Source organism: Oncorhynchus gorbuscha, linkage group LG12, assembly GCF_021184085.1.
Source record: "Oncorhynchus gorbuscha isolate QuinsamMale2020 ecotype Even-year linkage group LG12, OgorEven_v1.0, whole genome shotgun sequence".
Taxonomy (NCBI): Eukaryota; Metazoa; Chordata; class Actinopteri; order Salmoniformes; family Salmonidae; genus Oncorhynchus; species Oncorhynchus gorbuscha.
This window is the reverse complement of record NC_060184.1, coordinates 85,723,639-85,742,153: the sequence shown is the minus strand read 5'-3', so window position 1 is coordinate 85,742,153 and position 18,515 is coordinate 85,723,639. Positions and strand designations below refer to the sequence as shown.

Here is an 18,515-nt window from a genome sequence, read left to right as displayed (position 1 = left end):
ATAGGGTCCAGTATGCAGCTTGAAGGTTTAGAGGCCATGATTATTTTCATTGTGTCAAGAGATATAGTACTAAAACACTTGAGCGTCTCTCTTGATCCTAGGTCCTGGCAGAGTTGTGCAGACTCAGGACAACTGAGCTTTGAAGGAATACGCAGATTTAAAGAAGAGTCTGTAATTTTCTTTCTAATAATAATGATATTTTCCTCAAAGAAGTTCATGAATTTATCACTGCTGAAGTGAAAGCCATCCTCTCTTGGGGAATGCTGCTTTTTAATTAGCTTTGCGACAGTATCAAAAAGGAATTTCAGATTGTTCTTATTTTCCTCAATTAAGTTACAAAAATAAGATGATCGAGCAGCAGTAAGGGCTCTTCGATACTGCACGGTACTGTCTTTCCAAGCTAGTCGGAAGACTTCCAGTTTGGTGTGGCGCCATTTCCGTTCTAATTTTCTGGAAGCTTGCTTCAGAGCTCGGGTATTTTCTGTGTACCAGGGAGCCAAGTGTTGGAATAACAGAAATGCTTGTCAAGCGAAGAATATGGAAAATAAACTGGGTGTACAAAACATTAAGAACACCCCCAGGTGTTCCCAAGGAAGGGGGAGAGCGAGTGTGCTGGCCTCTCTCTGTGCTGGCCTCTCCCTCCTGGTCTCAGCTAATGGGATGTTAGTGATGAGTCTTGTTGTTCCTTTTCTTAACAACACTGTCATCTCAGATTTTCAAAATATGCTTTTGAATCATAGAAAATCATTTGGGTAAGCGTGTTGATGGCTAGCTTAGCATTTAGCGTAGCATTTAGCACGCAACATATTCACAAAAACCAGCAAAGGAATCAAATAAAATAATTTACCTTTGAAGAACTTCAGATGTTTCAATGAGGAGCTCTCAGTTACATAGCAGATGTCCAGTTTTTCCTGAAAGACTCTTTTTGTGTAGGACAAATCGCTCCGTTTTGTTACTACGCATTTGGCTACCGAAACTAACCGAAAATTCAGTCACCTAAACATCAAACTTTTTTCCGAATTAACTCCATAATATCGACCGAAACATGGCAAACGTTGTTTGAATCAATCCTCAAGGTGTTTTGTCAAATATCCCTTCATTGATATGCCGTTCGTGGAAGCATGGTTTTTCTCAGAATCCCAAGGAAAAATACCAGCAGCTGAGTTTTGCGCAACAATTTCCATGCAGGACACCGTGCGGACACTTGGCAAATGTAGTCTATTATGGTCAATCTTCCAATGATATGCCTAGAAATACGTCACAATGCTCCAGACCCCTTGGGGAAACGATAGAAAGGGTAGGCTCATTCCTGTCGCATTCACAGCCATATATAGAAATGTAAATAAGGAGATAATGAAAAACGTAGCCTCAGAAATCCTGTTCATTTCCTGGTTGCAGAAACATCTTGGTTTTGCTTGAAGCTTTTGTTCTAGGGCACTCACAGTGAAAATCTTTGCAGTTCTGGAAACGTCAGTGTTTTCTTTCCAAAGCTATCAATTCCATGCATAGTCGAGCATCTTTTCGTGACAAAATATTGCGCTTAAAACGGGCACGTCTTTTTCTCCAAAAATGAAATACTGCCCCTAGAGTCTGAAGAGGTTAATGAGTGTGTATATACTATTAGTTCAATTTAGTATACTGTAAACGAACAGTTTCCTTTCAGTTAAGCGTACTAGCTCTTTGCCTGTCTACTGGAAGTTGATGCTGTTGCGATTCAACCTCTTGCTAGCTTGTTAGCATAACAAATTGCTAGCTAGACATTTTACATCTTCAGGTGTGTTTATTATATTCAATCTGGAGTGCCAGAGAGCGCACTGGGTGTTTGTAAATTGAGAGCGTTGTCAGATTTTCCGAGCATTTCGCTCTCTGAGTGGTCAAAGCGCACACTGCCAGACACTGTCTGCCAGACACTGTCAGTGTGGTAGAGGAGTAGGGTAGAGGAGTAGGGTAGAGGAGTAGGGTAGAGGAGTAGGGTAGAGGAGTAGGGTAGAGGAGTAGGGTAGAGGAGTAGGGTAGAGGAGTAGGGTAGAGGGTAGGGTAGAGGAGTAGGGTAGAGGAGTAGGGTAGAGGAGTAGGGTAGAGGGGTAGGGTAGGGGGATAGAGGGGTAGGGTAGAGGGGTAGGTCAGTGTGGAGGCTATATACAGGGGGTACCGGTACAGAGTCAATGTGGAGGCTATATACAGGGGGTACCAGTACAGAGTCAATGTGGAGGCTATAGAGTCAGTGTACAGGGGTACAGGCTAGTTGAGGTAATCTGTACATGTGGGTGGGGGTGAAGTGCCTTTGCGTAGATGATAAACTCTGAGTAGCAGCAGTGTACAGGGGGGTCAATGTAAATTGTCCAGTGGCCATCTGATTAATTGTTCAGCAGTTTTATGGTTTGGGGGTAGAAGATGTTGAGGAGCCTTTTTGACCTCGACTTGGCGCTCCCGTACCGCTTGCCGTGCGGTAGCAGAGAGAACAGTCTATAACTTGGGTGACTGGAGTCTGACAACTGTGCAGCTGGCAACACTTTAATTACGCTTTTACGCCAACGTTTACTGACACCATATTCAACTGGTTTTGAGTGTTTGTAAATTCATCAGTTATTCTCTGGTACACTCAGACGAGAGTGCTCTGAAATCTGAGTAGATAGCCAGTGTGAATGTCGATTGAGACGACTGTACTACTTAGCTAAACTAAGAATGATGGGAATAATCAAGTCCATAAACATTGAGGAGTTAGATAGCATATAGTTAATCTACTGGCAAGATCAATTTATTAGTAGCCAACTAACGTTAGGTAGCTAGCTAACATCATACCGGTACCTACTGCTATAATGATATGCCATGTGGCTCGTAAGGACAGCGTAGCTAACAAAATATTGGCCAATATAATTTGTAAGGTAACTATTTGAAAAGTCATTACTTTATTTCATTTCTCAACATTTTCTTAACATTTGTCATAATTAGGTCAAGCAATGCATTTGTATCTCATTGGACTTCGGCTGCATATTTTCCACCATTTTCTTCAAATTTGAAAACATGAAGCCATACCCATTTTCTGAATTGCATTAGGGGTCTGCTTGTATACTTATACTTACGTATTTTGGCGAATGTAGTACAACATCCGTGAACTTTTGGCATACTAACTATATCCATACAATGACCAAGGAGCATACTACATACACAATTTACGTCACAAATAGTATGGTTAGTGCAGTTGGTATTCGAACACAGCTCTGTTCTCAGCTAGTGGTGAAGACTCCTGGTCTCAGCTGATGGGATGTTAGTGGTGAAGACTCCTGGTCTCAGCTGATGGGATGCTAGTGGTGAAGACTCCTGGTCTCAGCTGATGGGAGGCTAGTGGTGAAGACTCCTGGTCTCAGCTGATGGGAGGCTAGTGGTGAAGACTCCTGGTCTCAGCTGATGGGATGCTAGTGGTGAAGACTCCTGGTCTCAGCTGATGGGATGCTAGTGGTGAAGACTCCTGGTCTCAGCTGATGGGATGTTAGTGGTGAAGACTCCGACTCCTGGTCTCAGCTGATGGGATGTTAGTGGTGAAGACTCCTGGTCTCAGCTGATGGGTGGCTAGTGGTGAAGACTCCTGATCTCAGCTGATGGGAGGCTAGTGGTGAAGACTCCTGGTCTCAGCTGATGGGAGGCTAGTGGTGAAGACTCCTGGTCTCAGCTGATGGGATGCTAGTGGTGAAGACTCCTGGTCTCAGCTGAGGGGATGTTAGTGGTGAAGACTCCTGGTCTCAGCTGATGGGATGTTAGTGGTGAAGACTCCTGGTCTCAGCTGATAGGATGCTAGTGGTGAAGACTCCTGGTCTCAGCTGATGGGATGCTAGTGGTGAAGACTCCTGGTCTCAGCTGATGGGATGTTAGTGGTGAAGACTCCTGGTCTCAGCTGATGGGATGCTAGTGGTGAAGACTCCTGGTCTCAGCTGATGGGATGCTAGTGGTGAAGACTCCTGGTCTCAGCTGATGGGAGCTAGTGGTGAAGACTCCTGGTCTCAGCTGATGGGATGTTAGTGGTGAAGACTCCTGGTCTCAGCTGATGGGATGCTAGTGGTGAAGACTCCTGGTCTCAGCTGATGGGATGCTAGTGGTGAAGACTCCTGGTCTCAGCTGATGGGAGCTAGTGGTGAAGACTCCTGGTCTCAGCTGATGGGATGCTAGTGGTGAAGACTCCTGGTCTCAGCTGATGGGATGCTAGTGGTGAAGACTCCTGGTCTCAGCTGATGGGATGCTAATTGCTCTTTTCTGGAACCCTCCATATTCTGCTCTGCGTGTATTATTGGGTGTTTTCGCTTGTACACAGAGGATGTTTTTGCATAATTCTGCATGCAGAGTCTCAATTTAATGTTTATCCCATTTTGTGAATTCTTGGTTGGTGAGTGGACCCCAGACCTCGCAATGATAAATGGAAATGGGTTCTAAAAAAACAAAGTATTTTTAACCAGATCCTAATTGGGATGTCAAATATTATGTTCCTTTAGATGGCGTAGAAGGCCCTTCTTGCCTTGTCTCAAATCGTTCACAGCTTTATGGAAGTTATGTGGTGCTGATGCTTCGGCCGAGATGAGTATATATATTTTTTGGTGCTCAAGGGCAACAGTGTCTAGATGGAATTTGTATTTCTGGTCCTGGTGACTAGACCTTTTTTGGAGCACAATTATATTTGTCTTACTGGGAATTGCTGTCAGGGCCCAGGTCTGTCAGGGCCCAGGTCTGTCAGGGCCCAGGTCTGTCAGGGCCCAGGTCTGTCAGGGCCCAGGTCTGTCAGGGCCCAGGTCTGTCAGGGCCTGTCAGGGCCCAGGTCTGTCAGGGCCTGTCAGGGCCCAGGTCTGTCAGGGCCCAGGTCTGTCAGGGCCCAGGTCTGTCAGGGCCCAGGTCTGACAGAATCTGTGCAATAGATCTTGGTGCTGCTGTAGGCCCTTCATGGTTGGGGACCGGAGCACCAGATCATCTGCGAACAGTAAACATTTGACTTCAGAGTCTAGTAGGGTGAGGCCTGGTGCTGCAGATTGTTCTAGTGCCCTCACCAATTCATTGATATAAATGTTGAAGGGGGTGGGGCTAAAGCTTCATCCCTGTCTCACCCCACGGCCCTGAGGAAAGAAATCATTTTTTATTTAGCTAATTTAAACCTCACAATTGCTGTTTGTGTACATGGATTTTATAATGTTGTACATCCCCCTTACTGTTTGTCAGTGTGTGGAGGGTGTGCAGGGTGCATACGTGGTCTGTCATACGGTATTTTGGTAAGAAGCCAATTTGACATTTGCTCAGGACATTGTTTTCACTGAGGAAATGTTTGAGTCTGCTGTTGATGATACTGCAGATGATTTTTATGAGATTGCTGCTGATGCATATTCCATGGTAATTATTGGGGGGAGGTCCCGTCGTTCTGGGAGAGGGTCTCACCCCCCCCCTCGCTCTCACCGCCCCCTCGCTCTCACCGCCCCCTCGCTCTCACCGCCCCCCTCGCTCTCACCGCCCCTCTCGCTCTCACCGCCCCTCTCGCTCTCACCGCCCCTCTCGCTCTCACCGCCCCTCTCGCTCTCACCGCCCCTCTCGCTCTCACCGCCCCTCTCGCTCTCAACCCCGTCTCGCTCTCTCGCTCTCAACCCCCGTCTCGCTCTCTCGCTCTCAACCCCCGTCTCGCTCTCTCGCTCTCAACCCCCGTCTCGCTCTCTCGCTCTCAACCCCCGTCTCGCTCTCTCGCTCTCAACCCCCGTCTCGCTCTCTCGCTCTCAACCCCCGTCTCGCTCTCTGTGTTTGAGGTGTGTTCTGCAGGGCCTCACATGGCAGCACAGGACTAGCTTGTACTCAGCAATTTCCATCGTACATTTCACTCATCTGTTTATGGTCGTAGCAAATCCAGCCTATTAGGCCTATGCTCTGATTAGATAACACATGCCCATGAGTACCACCAGGGGTTTTCAGGCTATATTATAGTAGGCTATGGATATTATTTATAGTAGGGTAATCAGATGATGTGATAATAGTTAGTTTAATGCGACTTATATTAACCCTGAGGCTTTCTTGTGTAGGACGCCTATAATCATTACCATAATCATTACCATAATCACAACCCACTGCAGTTATGACATGCTGATTATGCTAATTGTAAACATGTTAATAACCCCTCTCTCCTCTCCCTGTGTTCCTCAGATCAGGCCCATGCTAGCTAGCCCCATGCTAATAACCCCTCTCTCCTCTCCCTGTGTTTCTCAGATCAGCTCCATGCTAGAGCCATGAGCGGTTTACTGAAGAGGAAGTTTGAGGAGGTCTGTGATGAGGACCAGTGCTACTCCTCGTCCTCCTCCCTGTCGTCCTCAGCCTACTCCGGGTGGGATTCTGAGGGCGAGAGCTGCTACTCAGACACCCTTGACTCAACACCCAGCAACCCTGGCTCTCCAGACACACACTACAATAGTGAGTATCTAATCTACTTCCTCAGGCTTCACTATGCCTTCACTATGCCTTCTCTAATCTCCACTAACCTCAGGAGGCTGAGAAGATTTGGCATGGGCCCTCATATCCACAAAATGTTCTACAGCTGTAACATGGAGAACATCTTAACTGGCAGCATCACTGCCAAACGCACCACCTTGACCCCAAAGCACTGCAGATGGTGGTGCGGACGGCCCACTGCATCACTGCTTGGTATGTCAAATGCACCTCCTTGACCCCAAAGCACTGCAGATGGTGTGCGGACGGCCCAGTGCATCACTGAGGCCGATCTCCTTGCCATCCAAGCCATAGATTGTGCTATTGTCCAGTAAATGGTACCGAAGTGTCGGCTCTCGACCGACAGGCCCCTAAGACTGCTAAATAGTTCATTAAATGGTTTCCCAGGCTATCTGCACTGACACGCCCCCCCCCCCCTCCACCTCAAATCAAAGCAAACTTTATTTGTCACATGTGCCGAATGCAATAAGTGATGCTTACTTACAAGCCCTTAACTCTTCTTGAACTGCACTGTTGGTTAAGAAAATATTTACAGAGTAGACTATAATAAAAAGTAGCATAATAAGAATAACAATAACGAGGCAAAATACAGGGGGTACCGGTACAGAGTCAATGTGGAGGCTATATACAGGGGGTACCGGTACTGAGTCAATGTGGAGGCTATATACAGGGGGTACCGGTACAGAGTCAATGTGGAGGCTATATACAGGGGGTACCGGTACAGAGTCAATGTGGAGGCTATATACAGGGGGTACCAGTACAGAGTCAATGTGGAGGCTATATACAGGGGGTACCGGTACAGAGTCAATGTGGAGGCTATATACAGGGTGTTACAGTACAGAGTCAATGTAGAGGCTATATACAGGGGGTACCGGTACAGAGTCAATGTGGAGGCTATATACAGGGTGTTACAGTACAGAGTCAATGTAGACGCTATATACAGGGGGTACCGGTACAAAGTCAATGTGGAGGCTATATACAGGGGGGTACCGGTACAGAGTCAATGTGGAGGCTATATACAGGGGGTACCGGTACCGAGTCAGTGTGGAGGCTATATACAGGGGGTACCGGTACAGAGTCAATGTGGAGGCTATATACAGGGGGTACCGATACAGAGTCAATGTGGAGGCTATATACAGGGGGTACCGATACAGAGTCAATGTGGAGGCTATATACAGGGGGTACCGGTACAGAGTCAATGTGGAGGCTATATACAGGGTGTTACAGTACAGAGTCAATGTAGAGGCTATATACAGGGGGTACCGGTACAAAGTCCATGTGGAGGCTATATACAGGGGGGTACCGATACAGAGTCAATGTGGAGGCTATATACAGGGGGTACCGATACAGAGTCAATGTGGAGGCTATATACAGGGTGTTACGGTACAAAGTCAATGTGGAGGCTATATACAGGGGGTACCGGTACAGAGTCAATGTGGAGGCTATATACAGGGGGTACCGATACAGAGTCAATGTGGAGGCTATATACAGGGGGTACCGGTACAGAGTCAATGTGGAGTACAGAGTCAATGTGGAGGCTATATACAGGGGGTACCGGTACAGAGTCAATGTGGAGGCTATATACAGGGGGTACCGGTACAGAGTCAATGTGGAGGCTATATACAGGGGGTACCGGTACAGAGTCAATGTGGAGGCTATATACAGGGGGTACTGGTACAGAGTCAATGTGGAGACTATATACAGGGGGTACCAGTACAATGTGGAGACTATATACAGGGGGTACCGGTACAGAATCAATGTGGAGGCTATATACAGGGGGTACTGGTACAGAGTCAATGTGGAGGCTATATACAGGGGGTACCGGTACAGAGTCAATGTGGAGGCTATATACAGGGGGTACCGGTACAGAGTCGATGTGGAGGCTATATACAGTGTATTACGGTACAGAGTCAATGTGGAGGCTGTATACAGGGGGTACCGGTACAGAGTCCATATGCGGGGGTACAGGTTACTCTAGGTAATATGTACATCATATCAAATGTTATTTGTCACGTGCACTGAATACAACAGGACCTTACAGGCTCTAGCCAATAGTGCAAAAAGGTATTAGGTGAACAATAGGTATGTAAAGAAATAAAACAACAGTAAAAAGCCAGACTATGAAAAGTAGCGTGGCTTTAAAAGTAGCGAGGCTACATACAGACACAGGTTAGTCAGGCTGATTGAGGTAGTATGTACATGTAGATATGGTTAAAGTCACTGCCTATACGATGAATAGAGAGTGGCAGTAGCGTAAGCGAGGGGTTGGCGGGTGGTGGGACACAATGCAAATATCCCGGTTAGCCAATGTGCGGGAGCACTGGTTGGTCGACCCGTACATGAATGTATAGTTAAAGTGACTATGCATATATGATAAACAGAGAGTAGCAGCAGTGGGGTGGGGGGACACAATGCAAATAGTCCAGGTAGCCATTTGATTACCTGTTCGGGAGTCTTATGGCTTGGGTGTAAAAACTGTTGAGAAGCCTTTTTGTTCTAGACTTGGCACTCCGGTACCACTTGCCATGTGGTAGTAGAGAGAACCGTCTATGACTGAGGTGGCTGGGGTCTTTGACAATTTTTATGGCCTTCCTCTGACACCGCCTGGTGTAGAGGTCCTGGATGGCAGGCAGCTTAGCCCCAGTGATGTACTGGGCTGTACGCACTACCCTGTAGTACCTTGCGGTCAGAGGCCGAGCAGTTGCCTTACCAGGCAGTGATGGAACTTGTCAGGATGCTCTCGATGTTGCAGCTGTGGAACCTTTTTGAGGATCTCAGGACCCATGCCAAATATTTTTAGTTTCCTGAGGGGGGAATAGGCTTTATCGTGCCCTCTTCACGATTGTCTTGGTGTGTTTGAACGAGAGGTCGACAGATTAATCGGAATGGCCGATTAATTAGGGCCGATTTCAAGTTTTCATAATCGGAATTCTGTATTTTTGGGCGCCGACGTGCCTTTAAAAAAATAATATTTTTTTTTACACCTTTTTATTTAATCATTATTTACCTAGGCAAGTCAGTTAAGAACACATACTTATTTTCAATGACTGCCTAGGAACGGTGGGTTAACTGCCTCGTTCAGGGGCAGAATGACAGATTTTCACCTTGTCAGCTCGGGGGATCCAATCTTGCAACCTTACAGTTAACTAGTCCAACGCAATTAATGACCTGCATCTCTCTCGTTGCACTCCACAAGGAGACTGCCTGTTACGCAAATGCAGTAAGCCAAGGTAAGTTGCTAGCTAGCATTACACTTATCTTATAAAAAACAATCCATCATAATCACTAGTTAACTACACATGGTTGATGATATTACTAGATATTATCTAGCGTGTCCTGCGTTGCATATAAACTGACTGAGCATACAAGCATACATGTATCTGACTGAGAGGTGGTAGGCAGAAGCAGGCGCGTAAACATTAATTCAAACAGCACTTTCGTGCGTTTTGCCAGCAGCTCTTCGTTGTGCGTCAAGCATTGCGCTGTTTATGACTTCAAGCCTATCAACTCCTGAGATGAAGCTGGTGTAACCGAAGTGAAATGGCTAGCTAGTTAGCGTGCGGTAAAAGTGTTTCAAACATCACTGGCTCTGAGCCTTCTAGTAGTTGTTCCCCTTACTCTGCATGGGTAATGCTGCTTTGAGTGTGGCTGTTGTCGTTGTGTTGCTGGTTCCAGCCCAGGGAGGAGGGATGGAAGCTATACTGTTACACTGGCAATACTAAAGTGCCTGTAAGAACAGCCAATAGTCAAAGGTTAATGAAATACAAATGGTATAGAGGGATAGTCCTATAATTCTTTTAACTACAACCTAAAACTTCTTACCTGGGTGACCGTATGTACATACCCCAACCAGAAGCCATGGATTACAGGCAGCATCCGCAGTGAGCTAAAGGCTAGAGCTGCCGCTTTCAAGGAGCGGGACTCTAACCCGGAAGCTTACAAGATATCCTTGTACAGGACGAAGATTGAAGAATCGACATCGACTCCACTCGTCGAATGTGGCAGGGCATCAAAACTATTACAGACTACAAAGGGAAGCACAGCCGAGAGCTGCCCTGTGACACAAGCCAAACGGACGAGCTAAACCTTTCTATGCTCACTTCGGGTCAAATAACACTGAAACATGCATGAGAGCACCAGCTGTACCGGAAGACTGTGCGATCACGCTCTCCGCAGCCGACGTGAGTAAGACCTTTAAACGGGTTAACATTCACAAGGCTGTGGGGCCAGACTGATTACCAGGACATGTACTCCGAGCATGCGCTGACCAACTGGCAAGTGTCTTCACTGACATTTTCAACCTCTCCCTGTCCGAGTCTGTAATACCAACATGTTTTAAGGAGACCAACATAGTGCCTGTGCCCAAGAACACTAAGGTAACCTGCCTAAATGACTACTGACCCGTAGCACTCACGGCTGTAGCCATAAAGTGCTTTGAAAGGCTGGTCATGGATGATTACGTTTTTCCCCCCCAGGCCCGTAGATTCTCTCAAAACATGAATTATGTATTAGGATAGGTTAGCGCTTATCCTACCTGCTTACAGCCCTAGGGGAAGCAGAGATACACCTCTCACTCAGACTGATAGGAAGGTAAAACTAACTGTGTGGGGTCTAGTCTCTGTCTGTCTCGGTCTGGCATTTAGGGGACTGTGGTCATTTTTTGGGTTTGGGTCTGTGGAAAGAAGGGCAAACAGTTGTTAGGGTTCCCAGGATGGTGCCAGAGAGAGTGGAAGATTGCTAGACAGGGAGAACACACAGAGCCTTGTCTGGGCCCTGGGCACTCATCCAGCACAGGTGCTGCCTGGAAGAGTAGGGAGGGAGGGATGTGGGAGAGATGAGCAGAGAGGATAATTTCTGTGTTCATCTAATGGAGACAGTTTTTATTTAACCAGGAAAAGCCCATTTAGACAGTCTCTTTTTCAAGGGAGAAGACGGCAACAATCAATAAATCATTTAAACATACAACAAACTAATGCAGCCTAAAAGCATTTAACCTCTAACATCCCATCAATATTTTACATTCAGTCAGTGGCACCAACATATCTAGATGAATCGTGGATTGTAGACTATTCCATGCCTCTGGTGCACAAGACGAGAAGGCAGTCTTGCCTTATACTGTGAATGTCCTGGGGGACTTTAAGTAGCAACCACCTAGCAGACCGGGTATGGTAACTGCTGGTGGTGAAGGAAACCAGACCACAAAGGTAAAGAGGGAGTTTACCCAAAAGGACTTTGTAGGTGAACACATACAAATGTAGCTTTCTGTGCATATAGAGGTCCAACCTTCCATGTGGTGCAATGTGCAATGGTGGGTAAGTGACTTGGCATTTGTAATAAAGCACAAGGCTGCATGATACACAGAGTCCAGTCTCTGTAAGACAGAGGAGGCTACATGATAAACAGAGTCCAGTCTCTGTAAGACAGAGGCTTGCATGCATATACAACAAGTCACCATAATCAATTACAGAGAAAACAACAGTTGCTACTGCGAACAGTCTCTGGCAGAGTTCTAGCTCTGGTAAAGGTCATGAATTCATTTATTTGTACATTCAAGACCAGTTTGAGACCATAAAGGGAGGCCTGCAGTGAATACCAAATATTTAGGAAGAGGTAGTCATTTCATGGAGTCTGAAGGAAAAAAACACGTCATCAGAGTGCGCAGCTGGAAAACGCTCCGTTTCTTATTTTTGATTGAAACAAACCACTATTCATTAAATATGAATACAGAACTTATTTTTGCATGGATTCCCGTGACGCGGCTTTTAACAGCAATGACCGCTATCTGTTGTCCCAGAATCCCACTTATCAGACATGTTGAAGTCGACTTGACAGTGATGCTAAGCTGTTAGCCATCAAGCTAATGAAGTTAGTCCCCGATGAGTTTTCTCCTCTTTGACTGAAGAAGTAAATCAATGTTTCCAGAGCTGTAGGAGCTGTAGGAGCTGTAGGAGCTGTATCTACTTTATTTCAGGACAAACCAGATCCCTCAGAGTTCCAATGCTGTAATTGTTTGCTTGCCGAGAATTATCGGCTTGAGGTTGAGGTGGCTTCACTGATCACGCAGGTCGCCTGTCTATGTAAGAAACTGAGTAAAACGCAGAGTGGAATGTTTACATTTTCTACACCGGTGGCTTGATGGCGTTTGCCCTTGTTGGATGCATCTCCACCTTGTTACCCGACTGGCCGGTGTTGCCCACCTGATAGCAGAGTTGAAGGAGCACAGCAAGAGGAGCAAGACAATCAACAAAAAAATAAACTACACTATGAAACCTAGATGAATGATAGTAAAAAGCTTTGGAGCACATTAAATTAAATTCTGGGGAAAAAGGCAAACTCGGCTCCATCATTCATTGAATCAGATGGCTTATTCATCACAAAACCAAATGTTATTGCCAACTACTTTAATTACTTTTTTTCCCATTGGAAAGATTAGCAAATGTAGGCATATCATGCAAATGCTGACACTACACATCCAAATATAACTGACCAAATTATGAAACATTGTAATTTCAAATTCTCTAAAGTTAGTGTGGAAGAGGTGAAAATATTGTCTATCAACAATGACAAACCACCTAGGTCTGACAACTTGGATGGAAATATTACTGAGGATAATAGCAGACACATCTTCAATTTAACCCTACTAAAAAGCGTGTGCCCTCAGGCCTGGAGGGAAGCTAAAGTCATTCCCCTACCCAAGAATAGTAAAGCCCCCTTTACTGGCTCAAATAGCTGACCAATCAGGCAGTTACCAAACCTTAGTAAACTTATGGAAATTTGTTTGACCAGGTACAATGCTATTTTACAGTAAACAAATAGACAAACTTTCAGCACGCTTATAGGAAAGGACATTCAACAATCGCAGAACTTACACAAATGACTCATGATTGGCTCAGAGAAATTGATGATGAAAAGATTGTAGGGACAGTTTTGTTAGACTTCATTGCAGCTTTTGACATTATCTATCATAGTCTACTGCTGGAAAAACTTGTGTTATGGCTTTATTAGCCCCCTTTTATATTGTGGATAATGAGTTACCTGTCTAACAGAACACAGAGGTTCTTTAATGGAAGCCTCACCAACATAACCCTGGTAGAATCAGGAATTCCCCAAGGCAGCTGTCTAGGACCTTTTACTTTTTTCAAAGTAATGAATTCCCACTGGCTTTGAGGAAAGCCAGAGTGTCTATGTATGTGGATGACTCAACATTATACATTTAATCTACTACAGCGACTGAAATGACTGCAACACTTAAAGAGCTGCAGTTAGTTTCAGAGTGGGTGGCAAGGAATAAGTTAGTCCTACATATTTCATCAACTTAAACCATTGATTTGGGACAAATCATTCACTAAATCTTGTAATAATTCATGTGGAAATTAAGCAAGTTGAGGTGACTAAACTGCTTGAAGTAACCCTGGATTGTAAACTGTCATGGTCAAAACATATTGATGCAGTAGTAGCTAAGATGGGGAGAAGTCTGTCTGTAATAAAGCGCTGCTCTACCTTCTTAACACTATTAACAAGGCAGGTCCTACAGGCCCTAGTTGTGTTGCACCTGGACTACTGTTCAGTCGTGTGGTCAGGTGCCACAAGAAAGGATTTAGGAAAATTGCAATTTGTTCAGAACAAGGCAGCACGGCTGGCCCTTGGATGTACACAGAGAGCTAATATTAATAATATGCATGTCAATCTCTCCTGGCTCACAGTGGAGGAGAGATTGACTTCATCACTACTTGTATTTGTGAGAGGTATTGACTTGTTGAATGCACCAAGCTGTCTGTTTGAACTACTGGCACCACAGTTCAGACACTCATGCATACCCCACAAGACATGCCACCAGAGGTCTCTTCACAGTCCCCAAGTCCAGAACAGACTATGAGGCACACATTACTACATAGAGCCATGACTACATGGAACTCTATTCCACATCAAGTAACTGACCCAAGCAGTAAAATTACATTTTAAAAAACAGATTAAAAAAAGGCCTTATGGAACGGCGGGGACTGTGAAGCAGCACAAAAATATCTGCAGAGACACACACACACACGATAGCATACCCGCTATACACACATGTACACATGGATTGTGTACTGTATATATGTGGTGGAGTAGGGGCCTGAGGGCACACGATCTGTGAATGTATTGTAATGTTTTTAAAATTGTATAAACTGCCTTAATCTTGCTGGACCCCAGGAAGAGTAGCTGCTGCCTTGGCAGGAACTAATGGGGATCCATAATAAACCCCAGGAAGAGTAGCTGCTGCCTTGGCAGGAACTAATGGGGATCCATAATAAACCCCAGGAAGAGTAGCTGCTGCCTTGACAGGAACTAATAAGGATCCATAATAAACCCCAGGAAGAGTAGCTGCTGCCTTGGCAGGAACTAATGTTGATTGATAATAAACCCCAGGAAGAGTAGCTGCTGCTAGCTCACTGTACCAGACAACTGGTTAAGAAATTGAAGGTTAAGTGATATTGAACAGAGATGTAATCAGAATGTAGGCATACATTTAAGATATACAATATACCACCCCCCATTCCATGTATTAAACTTTGACCTACCAGCACCATCATCCACTGTCACAGGACACCGTAACCCACTGCCAGAATCTAGCAGGACACCAGGTGTGTGTGATCTGTGATGTTGTGGCTGGCCAGAATCTAGCAGGACAGCAGGTGTGTGATGTTGTGGCTGGCCAGAATCTAGCAGGACACCATGTGTGTGATGTTGTGGCTGGCCAGAATCTAGCAGGACACACCAGGTGTGTGATGTTGTGGCTGGCCAGAATCTAGCAGGACACACCAGGTGTGTGATGTTGTGGCTGGCCAGAATCTAGCAGGACATACCAGGTGTGTGATGTTGTGGCTGGCCAGAATCTAGCAGGACACCAGGTGTGTGATGTTGTGGCTGGCCAGAATCTAGCAGGACACCAGGTGTGTGCACGTATGACTGGAAGTTGCTTTGGACAGAAACGTCTGCTAAATAGCATATATTATATTAGGTTAGCACCTACCATGTCCAGCCATTTTAATAACGGGAATTGATGGGAAATGATGTAAATATATCACTAGCCACTTTAAACAATGCTACCTTATAAACCCAGTGGTTAGATGCTGGGTTAGCACCTACCATGTAAACCCAGTGGTTAGATTGCAGGTTACCACCTACCATATAAACCCAGTGGTTAGATGCTGGGTTACCACCTACCATGTAAACCCAGTGGTTAGATTGCAGGTTACCACCTACCATGTAAACCCAGTGGTTAGATTGCAGGTTACCACCTACCATGTAAACCCAGTGGTTAGATTCTGGGTTACCACCTACCATGTAAACCCAGTGGTTAGATTGCAGGTTACCACCTACCATGTAAACCCAGTGGTTAGATTCTGGGTTACCACCTACCATGTAAACCCAGTGGTTAGATTGCAGGTTACCACCTACCATGTAAACCCAGTGGTTAGATGGGAGGTTAGCACCTACCATTTAAGTCCAGTGGTGAGAGAATAGATCATGGGATTCTGCAGGTGTGGTTTTCCATCAGATGAGCATCACCCCAAACTTGAGTAAAAGGAAACTTTTTAATAAAACATTATTCAAGGAAAGGTGGAAGTCACCCGGTAAAATTATACTAGTATTTGGTTTCAAATATACATAAGTATCAAAAGTAAATGTAATTTCTAAAATATACTTATATTAAGCAAACTAGACAGAACAATTGTATTATAATTTTTTACAGCTAGCCAGGGGTACACACCAACACAATAATTTACAAAAGAAGCATGTGTGTTTAGTGAGTCCACCAGATCGGAGGCAGTAGGGATGACCAGGGTGTGATAAGTGTGTGAATTGGACCATTTGCCAAGTACTTTTGGGTGTCAGGGAAAATGTATGGAGTAAAAAGTACATTATTTTCTTTATGAATGTAGTGAAGTAAAATTTGTCACACATAAAAATATAATAGATATATTAAAAACGTGTTTAAAATATGTTCACTTAATTTTATTTATTTTACTAGGCAAGTCTGTTAAGAACAAATTCTTATTTTCAATGACACCCTTGTTAATGGGCATATAGAAACATATGGTTGAACTGTCTACTGTCTGTCTGTATAGAAACATATGGTTGGACTGTCTACTGTCTGTTTGTTTAGAAACATATGGTTGGACTGTATACTGTCTGTCTGTATAGAAACATATGGTTGGACTGTCTACTGTCTGTTTGTTTAGAAACATATGGTTGGACTGTCTACTGTCTGTATAGAAACGTATGGTTGGACTGTCTACTGTCTGTTTGTTTAGAAACCTATGGTTGGACTGTCTACTGTCTGTCTGTTTAGAAACATATGGTTGGACTGTCTACTGTCTGTTTGTTTAGAAACATATGGTTGGACTGTCTACTATCCGTTTAGAAACATATGGTTGGACTGTCTACTGTCTGTTTAGAAACATATGGTTGGACTGTCTACTGTCTGTTTAGAAACATATGGTTGGACTGTCTACTGTCTGTCTGTTTAGAAACATATGGTTGGACTGTCTACTGTCTGTTTGTTTAGAAACATATGGTTGGACTGTCTACTGTCTGTTTAGAAACATATGCTTGGACTGTCTACTGTCTGTTTAGAAACTGCTTGGACTGTCTACTGTCTGAAACATATGGTTGGACTGTCTATAGAAACATATGGTTGGACTGTCTACTGTCTGTTTAGAAACATATGGTTGGACTGTCTACTGTCTGTTTGTTTAGAAACATATGGTTGGACTGTCTTCTGTCTGTTTAGAAACATGCTTGGACTGTCTACTGTCTGTATAGAAACATATGGTTGGATTGTATACTGTCTGTCTGTTTAGAAACATATGGTTGGACTGTCTACTGTCTGTTTAGAAACACATGGTTGGACTGTCTACTGTCTGTTTGTTTAGAAACATATGGTTGGACTGTCTACTGTCTGTCTGTTTAGAAACATATGGTTGGACTGTCTACTGTCTGTTTGTTTAGAAACATATGGTTGGACTGTCTACTATCTGTTTAGAAACATATGGTTGGACTGTCTACTGTCTGTCTGTATAGAAACGTATGGTTGGACTGTCTTCTGTCTGTTTGTTTAGAAACATATGGTTGGACTGTCTTCTGTCTGTTTAGAAACATATGGTTGGACTGTCTACTGTCTGTTTAGAAACATATGGTTGGACTGTCTACTGTCTGTTTAGAAACATATGGTTGGACTGTCTACTGTCTGTTTAGAAACATATGGTTGGACTGTCTACTGTCTGTTTGTTTAGAAACATATGGTTGGACTGTCTACTATCTGTTTAGAAACATATGGTTGGACTGTCTACTGTCTGTCTGTATAGAAACATATGGTTGGACTGTCTACTGTCTGTTTGTTTAGAAACATATGGTTGGACTGTCTACTATCTGTTTAGAAACATATGGTTGGACTGTCTACTATCTGTTTAGAAACATATGGTTGGACTGTCTACTGTCTGTCTGTATAGAAACGTATGGTTGGACTGTCTTCTGTCTGTTTGTTTAGAAACATATGGTTGGACTGTCTTCTGTCTGTTTAGAAACATATGGTTGGACTGTCTACTGTCTGTTTAGAAACATATGGTTGGACTGTCTACTGTCTGTTTAGAAACATATGGTTGGACTGTCTACTGTCTGTTTAGAAACATATGGTTGGACTGTCTACTGTCTGTTTGTTTAGAAACATATGGTTGGACTGTCTTCTGTCTGTTTAGAAACATGCTTGGACTGTCTACTGTCTGTATAGAAACATATGGTTGGATTGTATACTGTCTGTCTGTTTAGAAACATATGGTTGGACTGTCTACTGTCTGTTTAGAAACACATGGTTGTCTACTGTCTGTCTGTGTTTAGAAACATGCTTGGACTGTCTACTGTCTGTCTGTTTAGAAACATATGGTTGGACTGTCTACTGTCTGTCTGTTTAGAAACATATGGTTGGACTGTCTACTGTCTGTTTAGAAACATATGGTTGGACTGTCTACTGTCTGTTTGTTTAGAAACATATGGTTGGACTGTCTACTGTCTGT

At 44.4% G+C, this 18,515-nt stretch overlaps 1 protein-coding gene across 1 annotated transcript in view; it reads left to right on the top strand.

Moving 5' to 3' along the window:
• The window catches only part of csrnp1b (cysteine-serine-rich nuclear protein 1b), a 61,328-nt gene that overhangs the window by 26,761 nt on the left and 16,052 nt on the right, over positions 1 to 18,515 (top strand). The window contains exon 2 of the mRNA XM_046290912.1: positions 6,226 to 6,426. Coding sequence (XP_046146868.1) covers positions 6,246 to 6,426 — 181 coding nt within the window. The 5' untranslated portion in view covers positions 6,226 to 6,245. The remainder of the gene's footprint in view (positions 1 to 6,225; positions 6,427 to 18,515) is intronic.